This window comes from Erythrolamprus reginae, chromosome 2, assembly GCF_031021105.1.
Source record: "Erythrolamprus reginae isolate rEryReg1 chromosome 2, rEryReg1.hap1, whole genome shotgun sequence".
In the NCBI taxonomy this organism is placed as follows: domain Eukaryota; kingdom Metazoa; phylum Chordata; class Lepidosauria; order Squamata; family Dipsadidae; genus Erythrolamprus; species Erythrolamprus reginae.
In genome coordinates, this window is record NC_091951.1 from 7,620,166 (window position 1) to 7,643,989 (window position 23,824).

A 23,824-nucleotide genomic window follows, 5' to 3' on the forward strand; every position below is an offset into this window, starting at 1 on the left:
ACATTCCGTGCCTGCATAGGCCTTAACAACCACTTGCAGACACATCATGTACAGCCCACAACCCATTAGATGTCAAAGTCCTCCTCAAACACAATAGACAAACATCATCAGACTACCCATGCTGAGTTCCTGCAACTGTTCATCATATGTTTAAGTCCATGTCTGGAATATCATCAAGGTGCCCACTTTAAAAATATTTCTGACCTTTCTATAGAGATATATCATGGGTTTTACTTTTGTCATAGGTCTCATCAAATAAAAGAACATATTAAGTGCCTTTGAAGCATCCAAAAAGTCTGGTCCACAATTATCTATTAAGATATCTCTACATTAAAAATTGTAAAGACAAAATTCAATTTGAATAGGATAGTCGTTACTTAATAACTGATAATTTAATCACATCTTCCAATCAAACATTGAACATCAAATACTCTTGTCATTCTGATACCAATCAGGTTTTGATAATTGGGGGGGGGGGGGGGGTTGCTCATTGTTTTCTAGAGATATGGACAACTGAACATATAGTCCTTGTGGAAAAGTTAATGGGAATTAGTCAGGAAGGAAGCAGTTTTTGCTATTCAATCAAGCAGAGAACTTCTTTGAAAAAAATATTGAAGTAAATATTTTAGTTCCTAGATTTAGCTTAATTAACACAGCAAAGTAAAAATGTAAAACACAGTGTAAACTATATTCATTTTATTTTCTTTCATTAGTTTCATTTAATTTTAATTATCAGAAAAAAGTTGTTCAGATATAATTATGCATGCTTCTGTTTTTGTACGACTGTATCCTGAAGTTGTAGGGTGGATATTACAGTAGTACCTCTAGATACGAGCTGCTGCACATGCGAGTATTCCAAGTTACAAGCCACGACGTGATCGAAATTTCTGTTCGACACCCAAGCTCAAATTCAGGATATGAGCCGAGCTTCCACTAGGTGGCGGAAGAATCCTTGCTTCTGGTTATCTCGGTGAGAAAAACAAAGTCTAAAGGCATTCGTTGGAGATGCAAGTTGATCGACTTACGAGCTGGAACGAATTAAACTCGTATGTCGAGGTACCACTGTATTAAACTGTAAATAAACTACAAGGAAAACATTAAACAAAAGTAAGCCTGATTCTTGGGAATGAGAAACCAAAACAAAACAACTTTACAATATATATGATACAAGTGGGGCTTTAAATTTGTTTAAAAAAATAATTTGGAAGGAAATTTTTCAGTCTCTATTTTGTTTCGATCACCATCCCAAAAATCTAAAGGTGGCAGGTTGAGTTTTTCAAAATGGAAAGCAAAAACAAAATCATGAAGAATCACAAATTATTATCTAAAAATACAAAAAAACAAAAGTAACCCCTATGTTCTTACTTTACTTTTAATATAAGCTGCTCTTTTGTGTTGAGATCTGGCCTCAGGATAATAATATAGCACTTGGGGATGAAGATGCAACCCAGCAACCCAGCACTGGAGGCCAAGATGGAGAAAATCTGAACAGCCACCATGTATTTCCCCTTGGTGCTCAGATAGGTGGGCACAAAGGAGACCCAGACACTGCAGAAGACAAGCATGCTGAAAGTGATCAGCTTGGCTTCATTGAAGGCTCCAGGCAAATTCCTGGCCAGGAAAGCCACTGTGAAACTAATGATAGCCAAGAAGCCCATGTAGCCCAGGGCTCCATAAAACATGGCTACAGATCCTTCGTTGCATTGCAAGACAATCTCTCCAGATTGGGAGTGGAGGTTTGACTCAGGAAAGGGAGGGGAGACTCCTAACCAGATGGAACAAATGAGAATTTGAATTCCAGAACAAGAAAGAACCAGGGAGTTGGCCAGAGACTTCCCCAACCATCTCCTCATGGTGTTGCCTGGTTTTGTGGCCAAAAAGGCCAACACTACTGTGATGGTCTTGGCTAAGACTAAGGAGACAGCAGTTGAGAAGACAATGCTGAAAAAGGTTTGTCGGAGAAGACAAGTGACTTTCCTTGGCTGACCAATGTAGAGGAAGGAGGTCAGGAAGGAGAACAATAGAGAGATAAGAAGGATGTAAGAGAGGTCACGATTGTTGGCTTTGACAATTGGAGTTTCTAAGTGTTTAATAAAGATTGCTAACACAAGCACTGTGGCTAAAGACAAGATCAGAGCAATGGAAATCAGTATATTCCCGAGAGGTTCTCTATAGGATAGGAAAATTATGATCTTGGGGATGCACTGATCTCGTTTTTCATTTGGATGCTGATCCTCTGGACATTTGGTGCATCTTTTTGCATCTGCAAATAAGTGAGATAAAAGAAACATCATTATCTACCACCATTATCTACCTTTTCTCCTTCTGTCTACATTGTCCACTTTTATCATCTTTTCCATGAATGCATCATCTGAGATTGGACAAGTCCATCTCTGGCGGGCCCAGGATCTCTGGTGGGCCTGGGACAGGGGTTTATCCTCTGTCCTGGTGCTTCTTGACCTCTCAGCGGCTTTCGATACCATCGACCATGGTATCCTTCTGCACCAGCTGGAGGGATTGGGAGTGGGAGGCACTGTTCTTCAATGGTTCTCCTCCTACCTCTCCAGTCAGTCGCAGTCAGTGTTAGTGGGGGGTCAGAGGTCAACCTCAAGGTTACTCCCTTGTGGGGTGCCTCAGGGGTCGGTCCTCTCCCCCTGCTATTCAGTATCTACATGAAACCGCTGGGTGAGATCATCCAGAGGCATGGGGTGAGGTATCATCAGTACGCAGATGATACCCAGTTGTACATCTCCACCCCATGTCCAGTCAATGAAGCCAGTGCCTGGAGGCTGTTGGGGTCTGGATGGGTGTCAACAGACTCAAACTCAACTCGGATAAGACAGAGTGGCTGTGGGTTCTGCCTCCCAAGGACAATTCCATCTGTCCATCCATAACCCTGGGGAGGGAATTATTGACCCCCTCAGAGAAGGTACGCAACTTGGGCAACCTCCTCGATCCACAGCTCACATTAGAGAACCATCTTTCAGCTGTGGCGAGGGGAACGTTTGCACCAGTTGTGGCCCTATCTGGATCGGGACTCACTGCTCACAGTCACTCATGCCCTCATCACCTCAAGATTCGACTACTGTAATGCTCTCTACATGGGGCTACCTTTGAAAAGTGTTCGGAAACTTCAGATCGTGCAGAATGCAGCTGCGAGAGCAATCATGGGCTTTCCAAGGTATGCCCATGTTACACCAACACTTCACAGTCTGCATTGGTTGCCAATCAATTTCCACTCACAATTCACAGTGTTGATTATGACCTATAAAGCCTTTCATGGCATCAGACCAGAAAATCTCTGGGACCGCCTTCTGCCGCACGAATCCCAGTGACCAATTAGGTCCCACAGAGTTGGTCTTCTCCAGGTCTAAACAATGTCGTTTGGCGAGTCCCAGGGAAAGAGCCTTCTCTGTGGCGGCCACAACCCTCTGGAACCAGCTCCCCCCTGAGATTAGAACTGCCCCCACCCACCTTGCCTTTCGCAAACTCCTTAAAACCCACCTCTGCCGTCAGGCATCGGGGAACTGAGATAACTTCCCCAAGCCTATATTTTTCATGTATGGTATGTTGTGTGCATGTTTTTAAATTATGGGTTTTTAGTTTTAATTATTAGATTTGTATTGTACATTGCTTTTCTATTACTGCTGTGAACCGCCCCGAGTCTACAGAGAGGGGTGGCATACCAATTTAATAAATAAATAAATAAATAATAAAATCTATTCTTTATTGCTGTTGTAGTTTATATTTTCCTAGCAATCAATTTCATTCATATTTGCTTTTACCCGAGAGTCTTACATATTTTAAAATATTCTTTTCCTTGTAACTCTACAGGATCTTTCTCTTAACATATCCTTTTCAACTTGTCAGCAACTTGCTAAAATAAAGTCAGCATGGGGAATTTTGAAAGATAAATCCTTTTTCCTATAACGGTCCTCTTTACTCACCAGAAAAATTCTGCAGAGATGATCAAAGGAAAAAGGGGGCCTAGCTCATGTTCTGCCGGGCTCTCTGGTAGAGGCCTCCCAAAAATTCAAGGGTACAAATTTCAGACACACACATGTTTGAAAATTCAAAACAATGTTCTTTATCCCAAAATTCAAAATAAACTAAGCATTCTTTTTGTATTGCAAAGAGCACTCTTCCCAAAACAACCAGGTAGTCTGTACAATTAACCTTAAGCAGTCATTAAGTACTTAGCTAGCAGCTGTGAAGAAACTTCACACCTCTTTTTCTTCCAACGAAGTGACACACACACACACACACACACACACACACGTTGCTCTGCTTTGTTTTCAAAGGCGTGAAATTCAACAAGCAAAGTCCAGCAACCAGCAACCCAGGATTCCTGACGAACTGCGATCAGATACTCTTTCACAATGGCCAAACCCGCTGCAATTTATAGCAGCAGCCCTAATTACTGGAGCCCCATCCAAACACAGGTGGCCTCATTTTTTCTTGTAATAATCCTTTAATTGTTGTCTCCTATGCATCACTCTCCGCATGCGTGGATGTGTCATTAATTCTTGTTCAGAATCCAAAGATGATACAGATGATTGATCTCCTCCTGGGCTGTCTGCCAAACTGCGCTCTTCCCTGTCACTCATGCTGCCTTGGTCAGAGGAGGCTTCATCGGCAGATTCCATCGGGAGCAAAACAGGCCTGCGGCATGTGGGTGTCTCTCCCACATCCACCTGCACATTCCTTGGGGCAGGAGCTGGGCCAGAGCTAACCACAACAGCTCAATTGCATAGTTTTTCTCCCTTTCTTACAACTCCCCTCATGAAAATCTTTCTCAAGGCAAGGCAACCAAAAAAAGAAAGACCCCAATTGAGAAATTAGACTCTCTGATTGCTCTTACTGAGGGAACGTTAGAGCCACCAACCTTCCTGGGTGGAAATGGTTCCTTCTGCACATGGAGCACAATCATAGCAGCAAGGGGGCTTCCCTTCCCGAGGCACCTTGACAAACCCTGGACGGCAGCTTTCCCCGCACTTGGACTCAGGGAGGGACTAAACAAAAATAGAAGGAACATCAAAGGCAATATATAGGAAATAGGATTTTGTCCTTATTGCTCCTGGTGATAGACACTTTGTGGCTCTGCCTAAGGCAGTTATTTATTTATTATTTATTTATTTATTTTGTCCAATACACAATGAGGGTTTTAGTGGGTATACACATAGTAAAATACATGATGAAGGTTATTGAGGAGATACTCATAGTAAAATATATCTAAGAAAGAATAGAAAAGAAGATATAGGAATAGAACCTATCAATGAAAGAATAGAAGAAGAGATGTAGGAATAGAAGAAAGGAATAGAAGATATAGGAGAGCAATAGGACAGGGGACGGAAGGCACTCCAGTGTACTTGTACTCGCCCCTTACTGACCTCTTAGGAATCTGGAGAGGTCAACCGTAGATAATCTAAGGGTAAAGTGTTGGGGGTTTGGGGATGACACTATGGAGTCCGGTAATGAGTTCCACGCTTCGACAACTCGGTTACTGAAGTCATATTTTTAACAGTCAAGTTTGGAGCGGTTAATATTAAGTTTAAATCTGTTGTGTGCTCTTGTGTTGTTGTGGTTGAAGCTAAAGTAGTCGCCGACAGGCAGGACGTTGCAGCATATGATCTTGTGGGCAATACTTAGATCTTGTTTAAGGCGTCTTAGTTCTAAACTTTCTAGGCCCGGGATTGAAAGTCTAGTCTCATAGGGTATTCTATTTCAAGTGGAGGAGTGAAGGGCTCTTCTGGTGAAGTATCTTTGGACATTTTCAAGGGTGTTAATGTGTGAGATGCGATATGGGTTCCAAACAGATGAGCTGTATTCGAGGATGGGTCTGGAAAGAGTTTTGTAAGTTCTGGTAAGTAGTGTGAGATTGCCAGAACAGAAGCTACATAGGATCAGGTTTACAACTTTTGAAGCCTTCTTGGCTATGTTATTGCAGTGAGCTTTGGCACTTAAATCTTTTGTTTTGTTTTGTTTTGTTTTGTTTTTTTATTTATTTTGTCCAATACACAATGAGGGTTTTAGTGGGTATGTATCAATATACACATAGTAAAATACATGATGAAGGTTATAGAGGAGATACTCATAGTAAAATATATCTAAGAAATAATAGAAAAGAAGATATAGGAATAGATATGGTTTTTTAAAAATATTTTAAACTATAATTTAGATTTGTCATGAATTGTTGCATTCTGTTGTGAGCCGCCACGAGTCTCCGGAGAGGGGCGGCATACAAATCTAAATAATAAAATATATCAATGAAAGAATAGAAGAAGAGATATAGGAATAGAGGAAAGGTATAGGAGATATAGGAGAGCAATAGGACAGGGGACGGAAGGCACTCTAGTGCACTTGTATTCGCCCCTTATTGATCTCTTAGGAATCTGGATAGTCAACCGAAGATAATCTAAGGGTAAAGTGTTGGGGGTTTGGGGATGACACTATGGAGTCCGGTAATGAGTTCCACGCTTCGACAACTCGGTTACTGAAGTCATATTTTTTACATTCAAGTTTGGAGCGGTTAATATTAAGTTTAAATCTGTTTTGTGCTCTTGTGTTGTTGTGGTTGTGCTTGAAGCGGAAGTATAAATAAATAAATTAATTAATTAATTAATTAATTAATTAATAAAACATGCTGTATACAGGTCCTCAATGGAAGGCACATGTGTGTGTGTGTGTATATGTAGATACACCCTCATTGTGTATTGGACAAAATAAATAAATAAATCAATGAATGAATGAATGAATAAATAAATAAATAAATAAAACATGCTGTATACGGTCCTCAATGGAAGGCACATTGGTAGCAATTCTTTTTTTTGCAATTCTAATTACCAAATTTTTGTACTAGAAGATTCACTTGCCCCCCCCCCAAAAAAATGGGTCAAAATATCTGTCTGTCTGATAGAGCAAATGTTGCCAAAGCCCTAACCACCCAGCAGCTCCCACCCAGCAGCTTCAATTTTCCTCAATGTAGCAAAAAGCCTGGTCAGCTTCAGCACAGCCTGATTCAGCGCAAGCAGCTGATTGGTGGCTGGATCGACCTCCCAGAAGACTGCTGATCAGCTGTTCCAGGCTGTGGGGATTACCACCACCTCCATGCGCCCCATTTTCAGTCTCCATGCATCCCATTTTTGACCTGAACGGACATCGATGACAGATTCAATAATTCCTCTATAGAAACATAGAAACATAGAAGTCTGACGGCAGAAAAGGAACTCATGGTCCATCTAGTCTGCCCTTATACTATTTCTGTATTTTATCTTAGGATGGATATATGTTTATCCCCAGCATGTTTAAATTCAGTTACTGTGGATTTATCTACCATGTCTGCTGGAAGTTTGTTCCAAGGATCTACTACCCTTTCAGTAAAATAATATTTTCCCACGTTGCTTTTGATCTTTCCCCCAACTAACTTCAGATTGTGTCCCCTTCTTCTTGTGTTCACTTTCCTATTAAAAACACTTCCCTCCTGATCCTTATTTAACCCTTTAACATATTTAAATGTTTCGATCATGTCCCCCCTTTTCCTTCTGTCCTCCAGACTATACAGATTGAGTTCATGAAGTCTTTCCTGATACGTTTTATGCTTAAGACCTTCTACCATTCTTGTAGCCTGTCTTTGGACCCGTTCAATTTTGTCAATCTCTTTTTGTAGGTGAGGTCTCCAGAACTGAACACAGTATTCCAAATGTGGTCTCACCAGCGCTCTATATAAGGGGATCACAATCTCCCTCTTCCTGCTTGTTATACCTCTAGCTATGCAGCCAAGTATCCTATTTGCTTTTCCTACCACCCGACCACACTGCTCACCCATTTTGAGACTGTCAGAAATCACTACCCCTAAATCCTTCTCTTCTGAAGTTTTTGCTAATACAGAACTGCCAATACAATACTCAGATTGAGGATTCCTTTTTCCCCAAGTGCATTATTTTACATTTGGAAAATTAAACTGCAGTTTCCATTGCTTTGACCATTTATCTAGTAAAGCTAAATCATTTATCATATTACAGACCCCTCCAGGAATATCAACCCTATTGCACACTTTAGAGTCATTGGCAAATAGGCAAACCTTCCCTACAAACCTTCCCCTATGTCACTCACAAACAAAAATAATAGGACCCAGAACAGACCCTTGTGGCACACCGCTTGTAACCTGTCTCTGCTCAGAATACTCGCCATTAACAATAACTCTCTGATGTCTATGCTTCAGCCGGCTTGAAATCTACTGAACTATCCAGGGATTAAGTCCAATCTTCACTTTGCTGAAGTCCAGATAGGCAAAATCCACAGCACCACCTTGATCCAACACCTTTGTGACATAGTCAAAGAAATCAATGAGATTAGTCTGACATGATTTGCCTTCAGTAAAGCCATGCTGATTTGGGTCCAATAAGTTATTGTTTTTTAGGTGCTGATTTATCCTCTTTTTGAGTAGAGTCTCCATCAGAGAACATTTCACCAAGGCTGCCATTGCCAACGCTATCTTGAATTATGTTCAACTTTACCTGGACATTGACACTTCTCAATGCACCTTGAAGAGGAAATCCCTGAGAATGGTGCGGAAGGAGCTGGTACATTCCAATGTCTCTCTGCCTAATTAATTTTCTATAACTGATGAAGTTGTTTGGAAGAGCGGTGAAATGTCTCAACTAAAAAGAAAAATATGAAGGTTGCCATGACTTCAGACAACTGGGGAAGAAATATGTTTTTACCTGGTTGTGCCATCTGGGGGACACTCTTGTATCCTGGTCAATAGTAAGCAGGGCTTCTCCTGATTGCTGCTTTGTTAAGCTTCCAAATTTTGACCGGACAACAGACATATTGGGAAACTGGAATGAACTCATGATATCGAGATCAGCAGCCAGCTCTCCATTTTCATCCAGATATAATCCATCCAAAGAGTTATTGTAAAGCTGGAAAACATTTTGCAGGAAATGATGAAGCTAAAATAATAGAGAAGAGGGAAAGAAAAAGAATGAAAGGGATTCTACGTCACTCTGCACTTCCAGAAACCCACATCTATGCTTACCCATAGAGCTGATAGTTTCTCTATATATCATGGGTGCAATTTATTTATTTGACTTCTATGCCACCCAATCCCGAAGGACTCAGGGCAGTTTACAATAATAATATAAATATAAATACAAATAGATACAGAACAATAAAAAGAAGTCGAATATAATCTAAAAGTATAAAACCCCGTATTAAAAGAAACCTACCATTCATACATTGGGGCCTTAATAAGCTAGAGAAGACTTAACCTTATTTAAACCTTATTTAAAATTGAGTCTGCCTTTTCTAGATTATTTAAAATTGTTGCCTGAAAATTCAATTGAACACAGCCCAGATAAACAGTGGCCAGTATTTGTAAGACCATCTGGTTTTCATCATGGCATTGCCTGAACATCTATTTGGGGTTGGGGGGTTGGTCAAGCATGGCTCTTCCAGGAGAGTCCTTGAATACAGTTCATCTGTCTGGAACCCATACCACATCTCGGACATTAACACCCTTGAAAATGTCCAAAGATACTTCACCAGAAGAGCCCTTCACTCCTCCACTCGAAACAGAATACCCTACGAGACTGGACTTTCAATCCTGGGCCTAGAAAGCTTAGAACTAAGACGCCTTAAACAAGATCTAAGTATTGCCCACAAGATCATATGCTGCAACGTTCTACCTGTCAATGACTATTTCAGCTTCAATCGCAACAACACAAGAGCACGCAACAGATTCAAACTTAATATTAACCGCTCCAAACTTGACTGTAAAAAATATGACTTCAGCAACCGAATTGTCGAAACTTGGAACTCATTACCCGACTCTGTAGTGTCAACCCCTAACCCCAAACATTTTCCCTTAGACTATCCACGATTGACCTCTCCAGGTTCCTTAGAGGTCAGTAAGGGGTGTGGATAAGTGCACCAGTGTGCCTTCCGTCCCCTGTCCAATTGTCTCTCCTTATCTCATTTATCTTTTCTTCCTTTCAAATATGTTCACCTATACTTTTATATCTTATCTTCTATTCTTTTCTTTACTTATATTATTACATATCTTTCTCTTCTATGTGTATTATGTATTGGACAAAAAAATAAAATAAAATAAAATAAAATTAAATTAAATTAAATAAAAAAAATAAAAAATAAATAAAAAATAAAAATAAATAAATAAATAAATAAATAAATAAATAAATAAGGGTCACAGAAATATTGGGGGAAATGACTGTATTTTAGAGTTCTTAATTTTAGGTACTAACCATAGGTGGGTTCCTCCTAGTTTGGATCAGTTAACCGGAGCTGATAGCGACTCACTGGTGATGTCATGATGACATCACCAAACCAGATCAGTTGGTGCAGAAGCTGAGCCCCGTCACTGTGCATGCGGGGTTTTTTTTGGCTTTTTAAAACATTTTTGTTAATGTGCATGGACTCCCACAAAATTAAGCCATGTTCACAAAATAAAGCCATGCCCACAGAGTGGTAGTAAAAAAAAAATTGGAACCCATCCCTGATACTAGCAGGTACTAATCTTGGAGTTCAAAATAGCAAATTCTAATGAAGTCCATAGAACTGGAAAGAATGCTTATTAGGAAAAAAAACCCTTTATATTATAACGCAAACAAATCTAATAAATAAATAATAAATTACTATGGATAAAGGGGTACAGCTCTAAAACTAAATCACTAAATAATAATAATAATAATAATAATAATAATAATAATAATAATAATAATAATAATAATAATTATTTAGATTTCTCTGCCACCCCTTTCGGAAAACTCGGGGCGGTTCACAACAATAATAAACAATGTACAAATCCAATATTTAAAAGCACAATTTAAAAACCCTTATAATAAAATAATCACACAACCCAATCAGGCCATGCATAAACCAAAATAGTTAGGGGAGATGTCAATTTCCCCATGCCTGGCGGCAAAGATGAGTTTTTAACAACTTACAAAAGGCGAGGAGGGTGGGGGCAGTTCTGATCTCGGGGGGGAGTTGGTTCCAGAGGGCTGGGGCCACCACAGAGAAGGTTCTTCCCATGGGCCCCGCCAGATGACACTGCTTAGTCAAGGGGACCCAGAGAAGGCCCAATCTGTGAGACCTAATCAGCCGCTGGGATTTCTGCGGCCGAAGACAGGCCTAGAGGTATTCTGATCCAATGCCATGTAGGGCTTTATAGGTAATAACCAACACTTTGAATTGTGACTGGAAACTGATTGGCAGCCAGTGCAGGCTGCGAAGGGTTGATGAGACATGGGCATATCTAGGAAGACCCATGGTTGCTCTCGCAGCTGCATTCTGCATGATCTGAAGTTTCCAAACACTTTTCCAAGGTAGCCCCACGTAGAGAGCATTGCAGCAGTCAAACCTCGAGGTGATGAGGGCATGAGTGACTGGGAGCAGAGACTCCCTGTCCAAATAGGGCTGCAACTGCTGCACCAGGCGAACCTGGGCAAACGCCCTCCTCGCTACAGCTGAAAGATGGTGCTCTAATGTTAGCTGTAGATCAAGGAGGATGCCCAAGTTGCAGACCCTCTCTGATGGGGTCAATAATACTCCACCCCCAGGGTAATTTATTTATTTGTTTGTTTGTTTGTTTGTTTGTTTGTTTGTTTGTTTGTTTATTTATTTATTTGTATGCCGCCCCTCTCCATAGACTCAGGACGGCTAACAACAGTAATAAACAGCATGTAACAAATCTAATGTTTAAAATAATTTAAAAACCCTTATTAAAACCAAACATACACACAAACATACCATGCATAAATTGTATGGGCCTAGGGGGAAAAGGGTAGTTCAGTTCCCCCATGCCTGACGACAGAGGTGGGTTTTGAGGAGCTTACAAAAGGCAAGGAGGGTGGGGACAATTCTGATCTCCAGGGGGAGCTGGTTCCAGAGGGTCAGGGCCACCACAGAGAAGGCTTTTCTCCTGGGTCCTGCCAGATGACATTGTTTAGTTGATGGGACCCGAAGAAGACCGACTCTGTGAGACCTAACCAGTCGCTGGGATTTATGCGGCCGAAGGCGGTCCCGGATGTATTCTGGTCCGATGCCATGAAGGGCTTTAGAGGTCATAACCAACACTTTGAATTGTGACCGGAAACTGATCGGCAACCAATGCAGACTGCAGAGTGTTGGTGTAACATGGGCATATTTAGGAAAGCCCATGATTGCTCTCGCAGCTGCATTCTGCATGATCTGAAGTTTCTGAACACTTTCCAAAGGTAGCCCCATGTAGAGATCATTACAGTAGTCGAGCCTCGAGCTGATGAGGGCATGAGTGACTGTGAGCAGTGGATGGACAGATGAAATTGTCCTTGGGAGGCAGAACCCACAGCCACTCCGTCTTGTCAGGGGGGGGGGTAGGCGGAATGGCAAAAGTGGACAAATATCAAGAGAATACCTGCCATGGTTGCAACTGCTGAATAGTCAATGGATCTGTTATTTTCCTCTTGGATCTGGATGAATACGCAGCATTTAAGGCCCTGGCCACAGTCCAGATAGAACGATGAATGATGTAGCTATCGAGAGACAGGATTTCTTCAATCGTCTCTTGAGATACTGCTTCTGGATTCTCTTTCTCTGGGCATCTTATCCAGCCTTTCATGGACAAGTCATGCTTAGAATATGAACAATGAAATACTGTGTTTATAAAGTTTAGAGTAAAATAATAAATAGATTTAAAATCATCGGATTTGGCATTTCTGCCAGTCTGGGTCACAAAAGAGATGTAGCCATAGACCGCAGGAATAATCTCCGAACTAAACTGTAAGTCCAATGTAAAATCCCACAAAGCTGTAGTGATCCAGACCTTTCCAATTTTGTCTTTTAGGTAGTTTGCAATTATGTTTTGGGTAATGCCTATTCCCATCAGGAAGAAATCAAACTCAGCAGAGTAAACAAAGACATTGACTTGTGTCCACTCAGAGAATTGAGAAATATCCATCATTCCAGGATGGTTAGTCACCGGAAAGATATGGTATAAAACAATGCAAATGCCATTCCTGACAAGCAGAGGAGACAAATTTCTCACAAAGCTCTCTCCACCATCCGTGTTTGGTGCCACCAAACCAATCAATGTCCACCTGAAATGCTTGAGCAGTTTAATAATTGTGGAGTACTGAACACCTTCTTTGGGGACCACTTGATAGAAAAAAGGAGAGCTGGATTTCTCAATCAGAGCCACAGAAACAGAAATATAACTGATCTGAAAATGAAACGAAAGATGGTTATATGTCGTGTAAAATCCAGTTCAGGATATTAGCAGTTGAAATGTAGAAACATAGAAGAATGGTGGCAGAAAAAGACCTCATGGTCTATCTAGTCTGCCCTTATACTATTTTTTGTATTTTATCTTAGGATGGATCTATGTTTATCCCAGGCATGTTTAAATTTAGTTACTGTGGATTTACCAACCACGTCTGCTGGAAATTTGTTCCAAGGATCTACTACTCTTTCAGTAAAATAATATTTTCTCATGTTGCTTTTGATCTTTCCCCCAACTAACGTCAGATTGTGTCTCCTTGTTCTTGTGTTCACTTTCCTATTAAAAACACTTCCCTCCTAAACCTTATTTAACCCTTTGACATATTTGAATGTTTCAATCATATCCCCCCTTTTCCTTCTGTCCTCCAGACTATACAGATTGAGTTCATTATTGTTATACCTCTAGCTATGCAGCCAAGCATCCTACTTGCTTTTCCTACCGCCCGTCCACACTGCTCACCCATTTTGAGACTGTCAGAAATCACTACTCCTAAATCCTAACACAGAACTGCCAATGCAATACTCAAATTGAGGATTCCTTTTCCCCAAGTGCATTATTTTATAGTTGGAAACATTAAACTGCAGTTTCCATTGCTTTGACCATTTATCTAGTAAAGCTAAATCATTTACCATATTACAGACGCCTCCAGGAATATCAACCCTATTACACACTTTAGAGTCATCGGCAAATAGGCAAATCTTCCCTACCAAACCTTCCCCTATGTCACTCACAAACGTATTAAAAAGAATAGGACCCAGAACAGACCCTTGTGGCACACCGCTTGTAACCCATCTCTGCTCAGAATACTCGCCATTAACAACAAGTCTCTGATGTCTATGCTTCAGCCAGCTGCAAATCCACTGAACTATCCAGGGATTAAGTCCAATTTACACTTTTTGCCTCCACCAGTTGGATGAAGCTCTTTCCTCCGCAGCAGCTGATCGGCCACTGCCTTTACTCCCAAAAGCCCCTAGCTCTTGGCCCCAGCCCTTTGGCCACAAAAATCCAAATTCAGCCACAGCCATTTGGCCACATGGGACACTTCGCAACCATCCAATCAGAACGGTTGTTACAAAATGCTACTTTTGGAAGGAAAGAATGGGACAGTTTGCTCTTTCATATATAAACACACACATTGAATGATAAAGATGGAAGGGACCTCGGTGGTCATCTAGTCTAACCCCCTTCTCATTCAGGAGTCTTACAGAATGATAGAGAGAGAAGGGACCTCGATGGCCATCTAGTCTGACCCCCCTTTTCATTCAGGAGACTTACAGAATGATAGAGAAGGAAGGGACCTTGGTGGCCATCTAGTCTGACCCCTCTTCTCATTCAGGAGACTCGAAGAATGATAGAGAGGGAAGGGGCCTCGGTGCCCATCTAGTCTGACACCTCTTCTCATTCAGGAGACTCGCAGAATGATAGAGAGGAAAGGGAACTCAGTGGCCATCTAATCTAACCCCACATTCTCATTCAGGAGACTTACAGAATGATAGAGGGGAAAGGGACCTCACTGGCAATCTAGTTTGACCCCCTTCTCATTCAGGAGTCTTACAGAGTGACAGAGAGGGAAGGGAACTCGGTGGCCATCTAGTCTGACCCCCTTTCTCATTCGGGAGACTTACAGAGTGATAGAGAAGGAAGGGACCTCGGTGGCCATCTAGTCTGACCCCCTTCTCGTTCAGGAGACTTACAGAGTGATAGAGAGGAAAGGGGCCTCAGTGGCCATCTAGTCTGACCCCCCTTCTCATTACAGAATGATAGAGAGGGAAGGGACCTTGGTGGCCATCTAATCTGACCCCCTTCTCGGCTAATGATCTCTCCCTGTTTGCAGAGAGAGAGAGGTCCGTTCATGCTGTGGGCATCTAGACAATCCCATGCCCTTTTCACCCCCTCCTCTGTCCATGTGGAAAGTCCACAAAGTGTGTGTGCATGTGGCAAAGAGTTGGAGGGCTAATGATCCCTCCCTGTTTGCAGAGAGAGAGAGAGATGTCCGTTCATGCTGTGAGCATCTAGACCAGTGATTTTCAACCTTTTTTGAGCCGCGGCACACTTTTTACATTTACAAAATCCTGGGGCACACCACCAACCAAAATGACACAAAAAGACAGTAAATATTATTTATTTATTTATTTATTCAATTTTTATGCCCCCTTCTCCTTAGACTCAGGGCGGCTTACAACATGTTAGCAATAGCATTTTTTAACAGAGCCAGTATATTGCCCCCACAATCTGGGTCCTCATTTTACCCACCTCGGAAGGATGGAAGGCTGAGTCAACCTGGAGCTGGGGATGAGATTTTAACTGCTGACCTTCAGATTTACAGTATTTCTACATGTATTTATACATAGAACATACAATCCCATGTAACATCCCCTTATAAATACAGTCAATCATCAATCATCCCTCCTCAAATTTATACTACTGTCTCATTTCTGTCTCTCCCCCCGCCCCTTATATGTCTGTGTACTCAAACCATTTCCAAAACCAGGTGAGGGCTGGGGTTTTATTCTCTTTTATTCTTTTCAAAAACAGGTGAGGGCTGGGGGTTTTTTCTTATTATTTGGGTGCTTTTTACCATATGCTTCAAGAATCATCTCTCTCTCTCTTTTGTTTCTCCTCTCATTCTCTGCCTCAATCATTTTCTCATTTCTCCTCCCCTTTTTGTTCTCATTTCTCTCTCTCTCTCCTTTCCTCTTCCTATCTGTCTCTCTTGCTTTCTTTTTTTCTCTCTCTCTCTCTTTCTTGCTTTCTTTCAGTATCTCTTGCTATCTCTCTTTTTCTCTCTTGCTTTTCTTCTCTCGTGCTTTTTCTTGTTCTTTCTCTCTCTCTGTTGCTCTCTCTCATTCTCTTATTTTCTCTCTCTCTCTTTTCTTTCTCCCTCTCTGTTGCTCTCTCTCATTCTCTTATTTTCTCTCTCTCTCTCTTTTCTTTCTCTCTCTCTTAGTCTCTCTCTCTCTTGTTCTCTCTTATTTTCTTTCTCTCTCTTGTTCTTTCTCTCTCTGTCATGCTTTCTCTCTCTTGTTCTTCCTCACTCTCTCTCTCTCTGTTGCTATTAGCACTCTGGATCGGGCAGGCAGAGACATAGACGAGAAGCCATGGGCGCGAGGGGGCTCCAGAGAAGGAAGGATCGGGCGGGGGGGGCTCCTGCAAGTGGAAGCCTCAGCCCTGGAGCCCCCTCGTGCCCATGGCTTCTCGTCGATGTCTCTGCCTGCCCGATCCGTGGGAGTGCTAATAGCGGCGGCGGGCAGAGACATCGACGAGAAGCCATGGGCGCAAGGGGGCTCCAGGGCTGAGGCTTCCACTTGCAGGAGCCCCCCTCCCCCCCGCTATTCCCGCCGCCGCCGCCGCTATTAGCACTTCCACAGATCGGGCAGGCAGAGACATCGACGAGAAGCCATGGGCGCGAGGGGGCTCCAGAGAAGGAAGGATCGGGCGGGGGGGCTCCTGCAAGTGGAAGCCTCAGCCCTGGAGCCCCCTCGCACCCATGGCTTCTCGTCGATGTCTCTGCCTGCCCGATCCGCGGGAGTGCTAATAGCGGCGGCGGGCAGTAGGCCCCCCCCCCGCTATTCCCGCCGCCGCCGCTATTAGCACTCCCGCGGATCGGGCAGGCAGAGACATCGACGAAAAGCCATGGGCTCCAGGGGGCTCCAGGGCTGAGGCTTCCACTTGCAGGAGCCCCCCCCCCCCTATTCCCGCCGCCGTCGCCGCCGCTATTAGCACTCTCACGGGCGAGGGGGCTCCAGGGCTGAGGCTTCCACTTGCAGGAGCCCCCCCCCGCTATTTCCGCCGCCGCCTCTATTACCACTCCCGATGCCACAAGTGAAAGCCTCAGCCGCTACTATTGCCATCCCGCCAAGTTCCAAGCTCACCTGCTGCAAAGAAGGAAGGCACGAAGAAGAAAGGCGCGAAAATGAAGGTGTGAAGAAGCAAGCCGGGACACTCAACTTCCGGTTTGGAAGCGGAACTTTGCGGCACACCTGACCTTGTCTCGCGGCACACTACTGTGCCGCGGCACAGCAGTTGGGAAACGCTGATCTAGACGATCCCATGCCCTTTTCACCCCCTCCTCTGTCCATGTGGAAAGTCCACAAAGTGTGTGTGCATGTGGCAAAGAGTTGGAGGGCTAATGATCCCTCCCTGTTTGCAGAGAGAGAGAGAGATGTCCGTTCATGCTGTGAGCATCTAGACGATCCCATGCCCTTTTCACCCCCTCCTCTGTCCATGTGGACAGTCCACAAAGTGTGGGGGGGGAAGAGTGTTGGAAGGGACCCTGAAGAAAAAGAGAGAGAGAGAGAAATGCAAAGGGAGTTTTAAAGAGGAGCATGTAGCAGTGTGTTCCCCCAGCCAATGTTCCTTTCACATCAGCCTCGAGGCATCGTAAAAATTCCACAGATAATCATGACAAGCAGGTCATAAAGGGGCCCCAGACAGCAACCAGCCTTCACTTCTGTCGTTTGCTAATAGAATCCTACCTATTTCTCTCTACCACCCGCCCGTCTTTTGTGAGGACCAATCTGATTGGCTTCCCAAATTAGCTTGTTGTGAGGCAGGGAGTTCCACCAGCCAATTTAGCACCCCAGAAATTTGACCGGGAGGCCAATTCTCCTGCTTGTGAAGAGGGCTGGACTAGATGGCCTCTGAGGTACAATCCATCTCTATGACTCTGTGTCTGTTTCCTGCTTGAGGAGGGCTCCTGAGTAGAATTGGTATGTGTGGGTGGGTGTTTGTGGGTGTGAAAGAGCTCCCCCTCCCCCCTCCCCATCCCACTTCTGGGGACCCTCAAGACAAAAGAAGGAGGGGTAAAAAGAGGCATGGGTCCCCAAAGTGGGGGGGCAGGGGGGGGGAAATTGGGAAGGCTAATGATCCTTACCTAGTTTAAATGCCTGTCCAAAAAAGTTCTGAACTCCTCACCGAGCACCTGGGTACCTCTGTATGATGGATGCAAACCATCCCTCTCAAACAACTCCCTATTCGACCACCTACTGACATCATGACTTACATAGCCCAAACCTTCAGCTTTACACCACTGCCTTAACCACACATTAAACTCTCTGATACAAGTTGTTTTGTCGTCTTGGCCACAAACCGGTAACACCTCTCAGAAAGTCACTGAATCAGTTATTTTGCCCAGCTCCACGCTTAGACATTGGAAATCTCTTTTTACTACATTAACATTTCTCTGGGACAAATCATTTGTGCCAAGATGCACCACCACATCAACGTTATTACCTTTACTCACAGCCTTGACAATGTTTGTAATCCACCTCCTGTCCCTGCTGGCAGTGGCCCCTGGGAGACACCTCATCAGCTTCACCACATCCTTACTCTGTCCGAAATCAACACCTCTAACAGTCCAGTCACCCACATGAAAATGTGTCCTCTTTTTATTTCTATTAACTGCACTTGAAGGTTTGGTGACACTATGCACCTCACTTACAACAACTTCCCCTTGTATGTTTAAAATCCTCATCCTTATAGGGTAGAGAAAGACACTTCAACGTATTGTTGAAGATTATATTTGTATGACAGTTTTCCTAATTAGTATGTTCATAGTTGCATCCTGTTCCTGTAAAGCTTAAGAATAAGATATTTATTTTATAATAAACTCAGATTTACCCAGGCATTAGAGATCTGGATGTTTTAGGTATTTGACCTCTGTGTAAATTTAAGCCCACTCCAATTGCATGAGGCCAACAGTTACAATGATAAAAGGTTGCCCTTTATTTTTATTAAAAAATCAAAGTAGGAGTTGGGTCCCCCAATTACATGCACACACCTGTGGAATTTTATAAATGCCCAACATGTTTGAAGTCTGGATGGAGATATCATCATTGGACCCATCAAAAACTACCAAGGGCCCTTTATGGTTTCCACACCTGTAGTTTGGAATATTTGCCACTCCGGTGGAAAGCAAATCCAGCAAAGCATCTAAAGACAGGATTGTGTTGAATTGGTTGTCATGGAGGTTGTAGCCCAAGGATATGTTAGGTAGGAGATGGAGATCTTGGTTGATCTTCTGGATTGCAAAAGGAAAGGAGAGAATTTTCCAAGTCAACGGGGATCCTTTCCTGAAAATATATACATTTCAAACCATCATTAAGGAAAGTAATTCATTTTTATATAACTTCACAATGGATTCTGTTTAAATCTAAAATGAATTACCAGTCAATGTATTAAATAATAATAATAATAATAATAATAATAATAATAATAATAATAATAATAATAATTTATTAGATTTGTATGCCGCCCCTCTCCGAAGACTCTGCATGCAGTAAATGCTCAATGTTACTGTTTAATGTCATTATCATCATCATTTACCCAGTAATCTTTTGGAATAGTGCAATGGAGAGGAAATTTGAAGTTTTGTAAACTTGTGAAAACAAGGACAAAAATTTAGATGCATTGGTATGCATTATAAAATTGGAGGGGGGCTTCCAAATTGCACTATAAAAATATTCTTTAAATCAGCAAAGTTATCTAAAAGCAATGCTTGGAATGCCATTTTATCACAGTATTTTTATTAGGAATTCTCCTTTATGGACCTCTTAGGAATGGGGTGAGGTCCACAGTAGACAGTTTGAGGTTGAAGCTGTTAGGGTTTGAGGATGTAACAACGGAGTCAAGTAGAGAATTCCAGGCATTGATTATTTTGTTGCTGAAGTCATATTTTCTGCAATCGAGTGTGGAATGGTTTGCCTTGGGTTTGTATTTGTTGATAGAAAGCAGAAAGAGTATGGATCCTCAGACACTACATTGGCAGAGAACTGCTATTAACTGGTACTGGATTTGATAGGGCTCTCCCTATTTTGACCATTTTTTGCCTGTTTGACAGGAACGAGACTATCCACTTGTCTATGTAAATCATTTCTATTGTTGCAGGATGTGTGATACAAATGTTTCTGCACTGTAGGAATGGCAGATTATAGGTTAGATACTTTTGTTTGAAAGCAGATTGTTTATTTCTAAGTGGAGGGAGATAGATTGCTTTATAATTGATTCCATGATTTTACACGTCATATAAATTACTGTATTTTTCAGAGTATAAAACACAGCTTCTTCTCCCCTAAAAGAGCCTGAAAATTTGGTTGCATCTTACACTACAAATGTAGCTTTTTCAAAGCTTTCTTTTTCAGCCCTAACAAGGTGCTAACAATCTTCCCAGATCTTACCACTTTGCAGGCTTTTTTAACGCAAATCGCTCCAAATAATGTTTTTTCAGTCCAAAATCTTTGCAGGCTCTTTTTTCATTGCTTCTCACCCTGAAAAAATGGGTTTTTTAAGCCTTAACCAGGGGATAAAATAATGTGCTGAAGCTGACCATACTAAGGACATGAGCCAAATATGGTTATGCCAACAAGATCCCTCTCGGATCTGATTGGGGTTTTTTATATTAAGGGTTTTGTATGGATGTTTTTCTTTTATATTAAGGGTTTTTAATTGTTTTAACCATTGGATTTGTACTGTTTTGTTGTTGTGAGCAGCTCTGAGTCTCAGGAGAGGGGCGGCATACAAATCTAATAAATAATAATAATAATAATAATAATAATAATTCACTGCTACATCACGCAGTCCTAGGTGCTTGGGAAGTGCCTGACTGGTGATGAAATACGAAATCCAGTATAGTGATCTTGTTTGCTGTGTCGTACTGACATAATAATAATAATAATAATAATAATAATAATAATAATAATAATAATAATCTTCATCATCATCATCATCATCATCTTATGTTGACCCTCCTTTTGTTCAGCCCTTGAAATCTCCTTCAATTATCCTTGTAATTGGCCCAGAAATTCTAAAACCCAATTCATATAAAATGTTTGATTTTACATGAATTTGGTTATAGGAGATTGGTTGAATGGGAAGTTTAATATTTAAGCTTTACCATGTTTAATACAAGGTAGAAAAAAACAACCTTTTACCAGTGACCATCCATACTTTACTGAGATGCTTATAGGGAGAGAAGTCACCACCTCGTATATTTCCAAAGCTAGCCCATCAAGCATATCTCCTGTTTCCTTGAAATGTCCATCCCTTGCTGCTAGTCTTTAAAAAATGGTTTATTTTCATATCGCCACTGTCAAACTATTCACTAAGGCTGCATAGGAACATAGAAACATAGAAGTCTGATGGCAGAAAAAGACCTCATGGTCCACCTAGTCTGCCCTTATACTATTTTCTGTATTTTATCTTAGGATGGATCTATGTTTATCCCAGGTGTGTTTAAATTCAGTTACTGTGGATTTATCTACCACGTCTGCTGGAAGTTTGTTCCAAGGATCTACTACTCTTTCAGTAAAATAATATTTTCTCACGTTGCTTTTGATCTTTCCCCCAACTAACTTCAGATTGTGTCCCCTTGTTCTTGTGTTCACTTTCCTATTAAAAACACTTCCCTCCTGGACCTTATTTAACCCTTTCACATATTTAAATGTTTCGATCATATCCCCCTTTTTCCTTCTGTCCTCCAGACTATACAGATTGAGTTCATTAAGTCTTTCCTGATACGTTTTATGCTTAAGACCTTCCACCAATCTTGTAGCCCTTCTTTGGACCCGTTCAATTTTGTCAATATCTTTTTGTAGTTGAGGTCTCCAGAACTGAACACAGTATTCCAAATGGGGTCTCACCAGCGCTCTATACAGCGGGATCAAAATCTCCCTCTTCCTGCTTGTTATACCTCTAGCTATGCAGCCAAGCCCCGAGTCTGCGGAGAGGGGCGGCATACAAATCTAAATAAATAAATAAATAAATAAAATAAATCCTACTTGCTTTCCCTACTGCCTGACTGCACTGTTCACCCATTTTGAGACTGTCATTGCTACTACTATTAGTCTTAATAATTTAGTAATAATAATTTATTAGATTTGTATGCCACCCCTCTCCGAGGACTTCTTCTCATTGTTCCTATCACCCATCTCCTCACACTTACAACTGTATGACTGTAACTTGTTGCTTGTGTCCTTATGATTTATATTGACTGTTTTCTAGTATGATTTGTTCGTTTATTTGTACCCCATGACTATCATTGTGTTGTACCTTGATGTTGTTGTATCTTTTCTTTTATGCACACTGAGAGCATGTGCACCAAAGACAAATTCGTTGTGTGTCCAATCATACTTGGCCAATAAAATTCTATTCTATTCTATTCTATCCTATTCTATTCTATTCTATGCATGGGGAGGAAAGACGTGCTATAGCAGTTAAGATATCTATGCCCAGATGTTTAACAAGAAAATGTTCATTAATTTATTTTTTATTGAATTTGTTTGCTTGTTTGTTTACTTATTTCTATGCCGCCTTTCTCAAAGCAACTCAGGGCAGCATACAAATCATACTTTTCGGAGAGGGGCGGCATATAAATCCAATAAATTGAATTGAATTGAATTGAATTATGGAATAGAGAAGTGATTTTACATTTGAGAAAATATGCTGGGAATGCAGAAAGTTGTTTGGGGGGGGCTGATATCTTTGCACTGGAGCACTGCAAAGAGAGACCAAATGGGGAAAAAAATATCTAAAGAGCAGTCATGATATTGGACATTGGATATGGGAACCCCCCATCTTTCTCTAACACAAGAAGACAGCAATAGATGAAAGATGGCAGTGAAATAGTTGCAGTCACATACCTAGCAGTCTGGAAATTAGCAATGAGCAGCAAAGAAGTAGTTTCATTGTACCTACCCATATACCTTTACAGAGGGGCTCCTGCTGAAATCGTATGGGAGGAAGGATGTTCTGGTTGCACCAATGACCCCACCCAGAAGGAGGACTCCTGGCTTGTAATAATTTAGGGGGTCAGCTTCACTCCTCTTCAAGTTCAGAGGGCATTTCAAACCAAGCTTCCCATCAGCTGTATGAGGAAGCATCATGAGAAAGAAAAACAGGGAAGCCATTTATCTGCCTGAGCCAGTCTCCTGCCTTGTAGCTTCTCTTATTCTCAGATACAATTTGAAGGAGGAAATAAAGATTCCTTGAAATGCATTACATTAAAAGTGGACATAGGGAATTTCTTAGCACTATTCCAGATATTTGCTTAGATTATAGATCTTGAGCTCATCAGCATTTGTCATATAAGAGGTCATTTCATGTTGTTGCTTTTCTGGAGGCTGATATGCAAAATTCACTTTGGAAACTATCCCTAGAGAAGTGACATGAGGGAATGAGCAAATCACTGTGATTTTGTTGATGGGAAAAACAGAGCATCACCTTGAACTCTGTAAGGCTCCATCTGGTTTTGGAAATCCCACATAGGGCTTCAAAGTTTAAGTGAATGAGATAGGGGGATGTGGCCATTCCATAGAATTACAGAATGAATTGATCAGAAGGGATCTTGTATGGCATGTAGGCTGACTGTTCAGGTCTCATTGGGAAAACTCCCCTTCCTATTATTGTCCTAGGCAGAAACTTTTACTGTTAAGAAATTAGATTAGATTAGATTATTAGAGTTGGAAGGGACCTTGTAGATCATCTAGTTCAACCCTCCACTCCAGCAGGAGTCCCTACACCATGTTGAACAAATACCAGTCCAATCTC

General features: G+C 41.8%; 1 protein-coding gene across 1 annotated transcript; it reads right to left on the minus strand.

Moving 5' to 3' along the window:
• Positions 1–1,361: 1,361 nt before the first annotated feature.
• On the minus strand, positions 1,362–22,308 carry LOC139159083 (vomeronasal type-2 receptor 26-like). The gene is made up of 7 exons (XM_070736447.1): positions 22,304–22,308; positions 19,062–19,353; positions 12,419–13,222; positions 8,748–8,954; positions 8,490–8,516; positions 4,886–5,012; positions 1,362–2,263 (listed from the first exon to the last, which is right to left on the minus strand). The coding sequence occupies exons 1-7, from the start codon at positions 22,306–22,308 to the stop codon at positions 1,362–1,364; spliced, it is 2,364 nt and encodes a 787-aa protein (XP_070592548.1).
• Positions 22,309–23,824: the final 1,516 nt, after the last annotated feature.

What these genes read in the sequence shown, in the direction of transcription:
- LOC139159083 (XM_070736447.1), bottom strand. An exon ending in AGCAGTTGCAACCATGGCAG is followed by an intron (nt 8,955 to 12,418) that starts GTATTCTCTTGA and finishes CTATTATTTTAG; the next exon opens with CTTCATCATTTCCTGCAAAA. An exon ending in CTATTGACCAGGATACAAGA is followed by an intron (nt 8,517 to 8,747) that starts GTGTCCCCCAGA and finishes GTCAATGTCCAG; the next exon opens with GTAAAGTTGAACATAATTCA.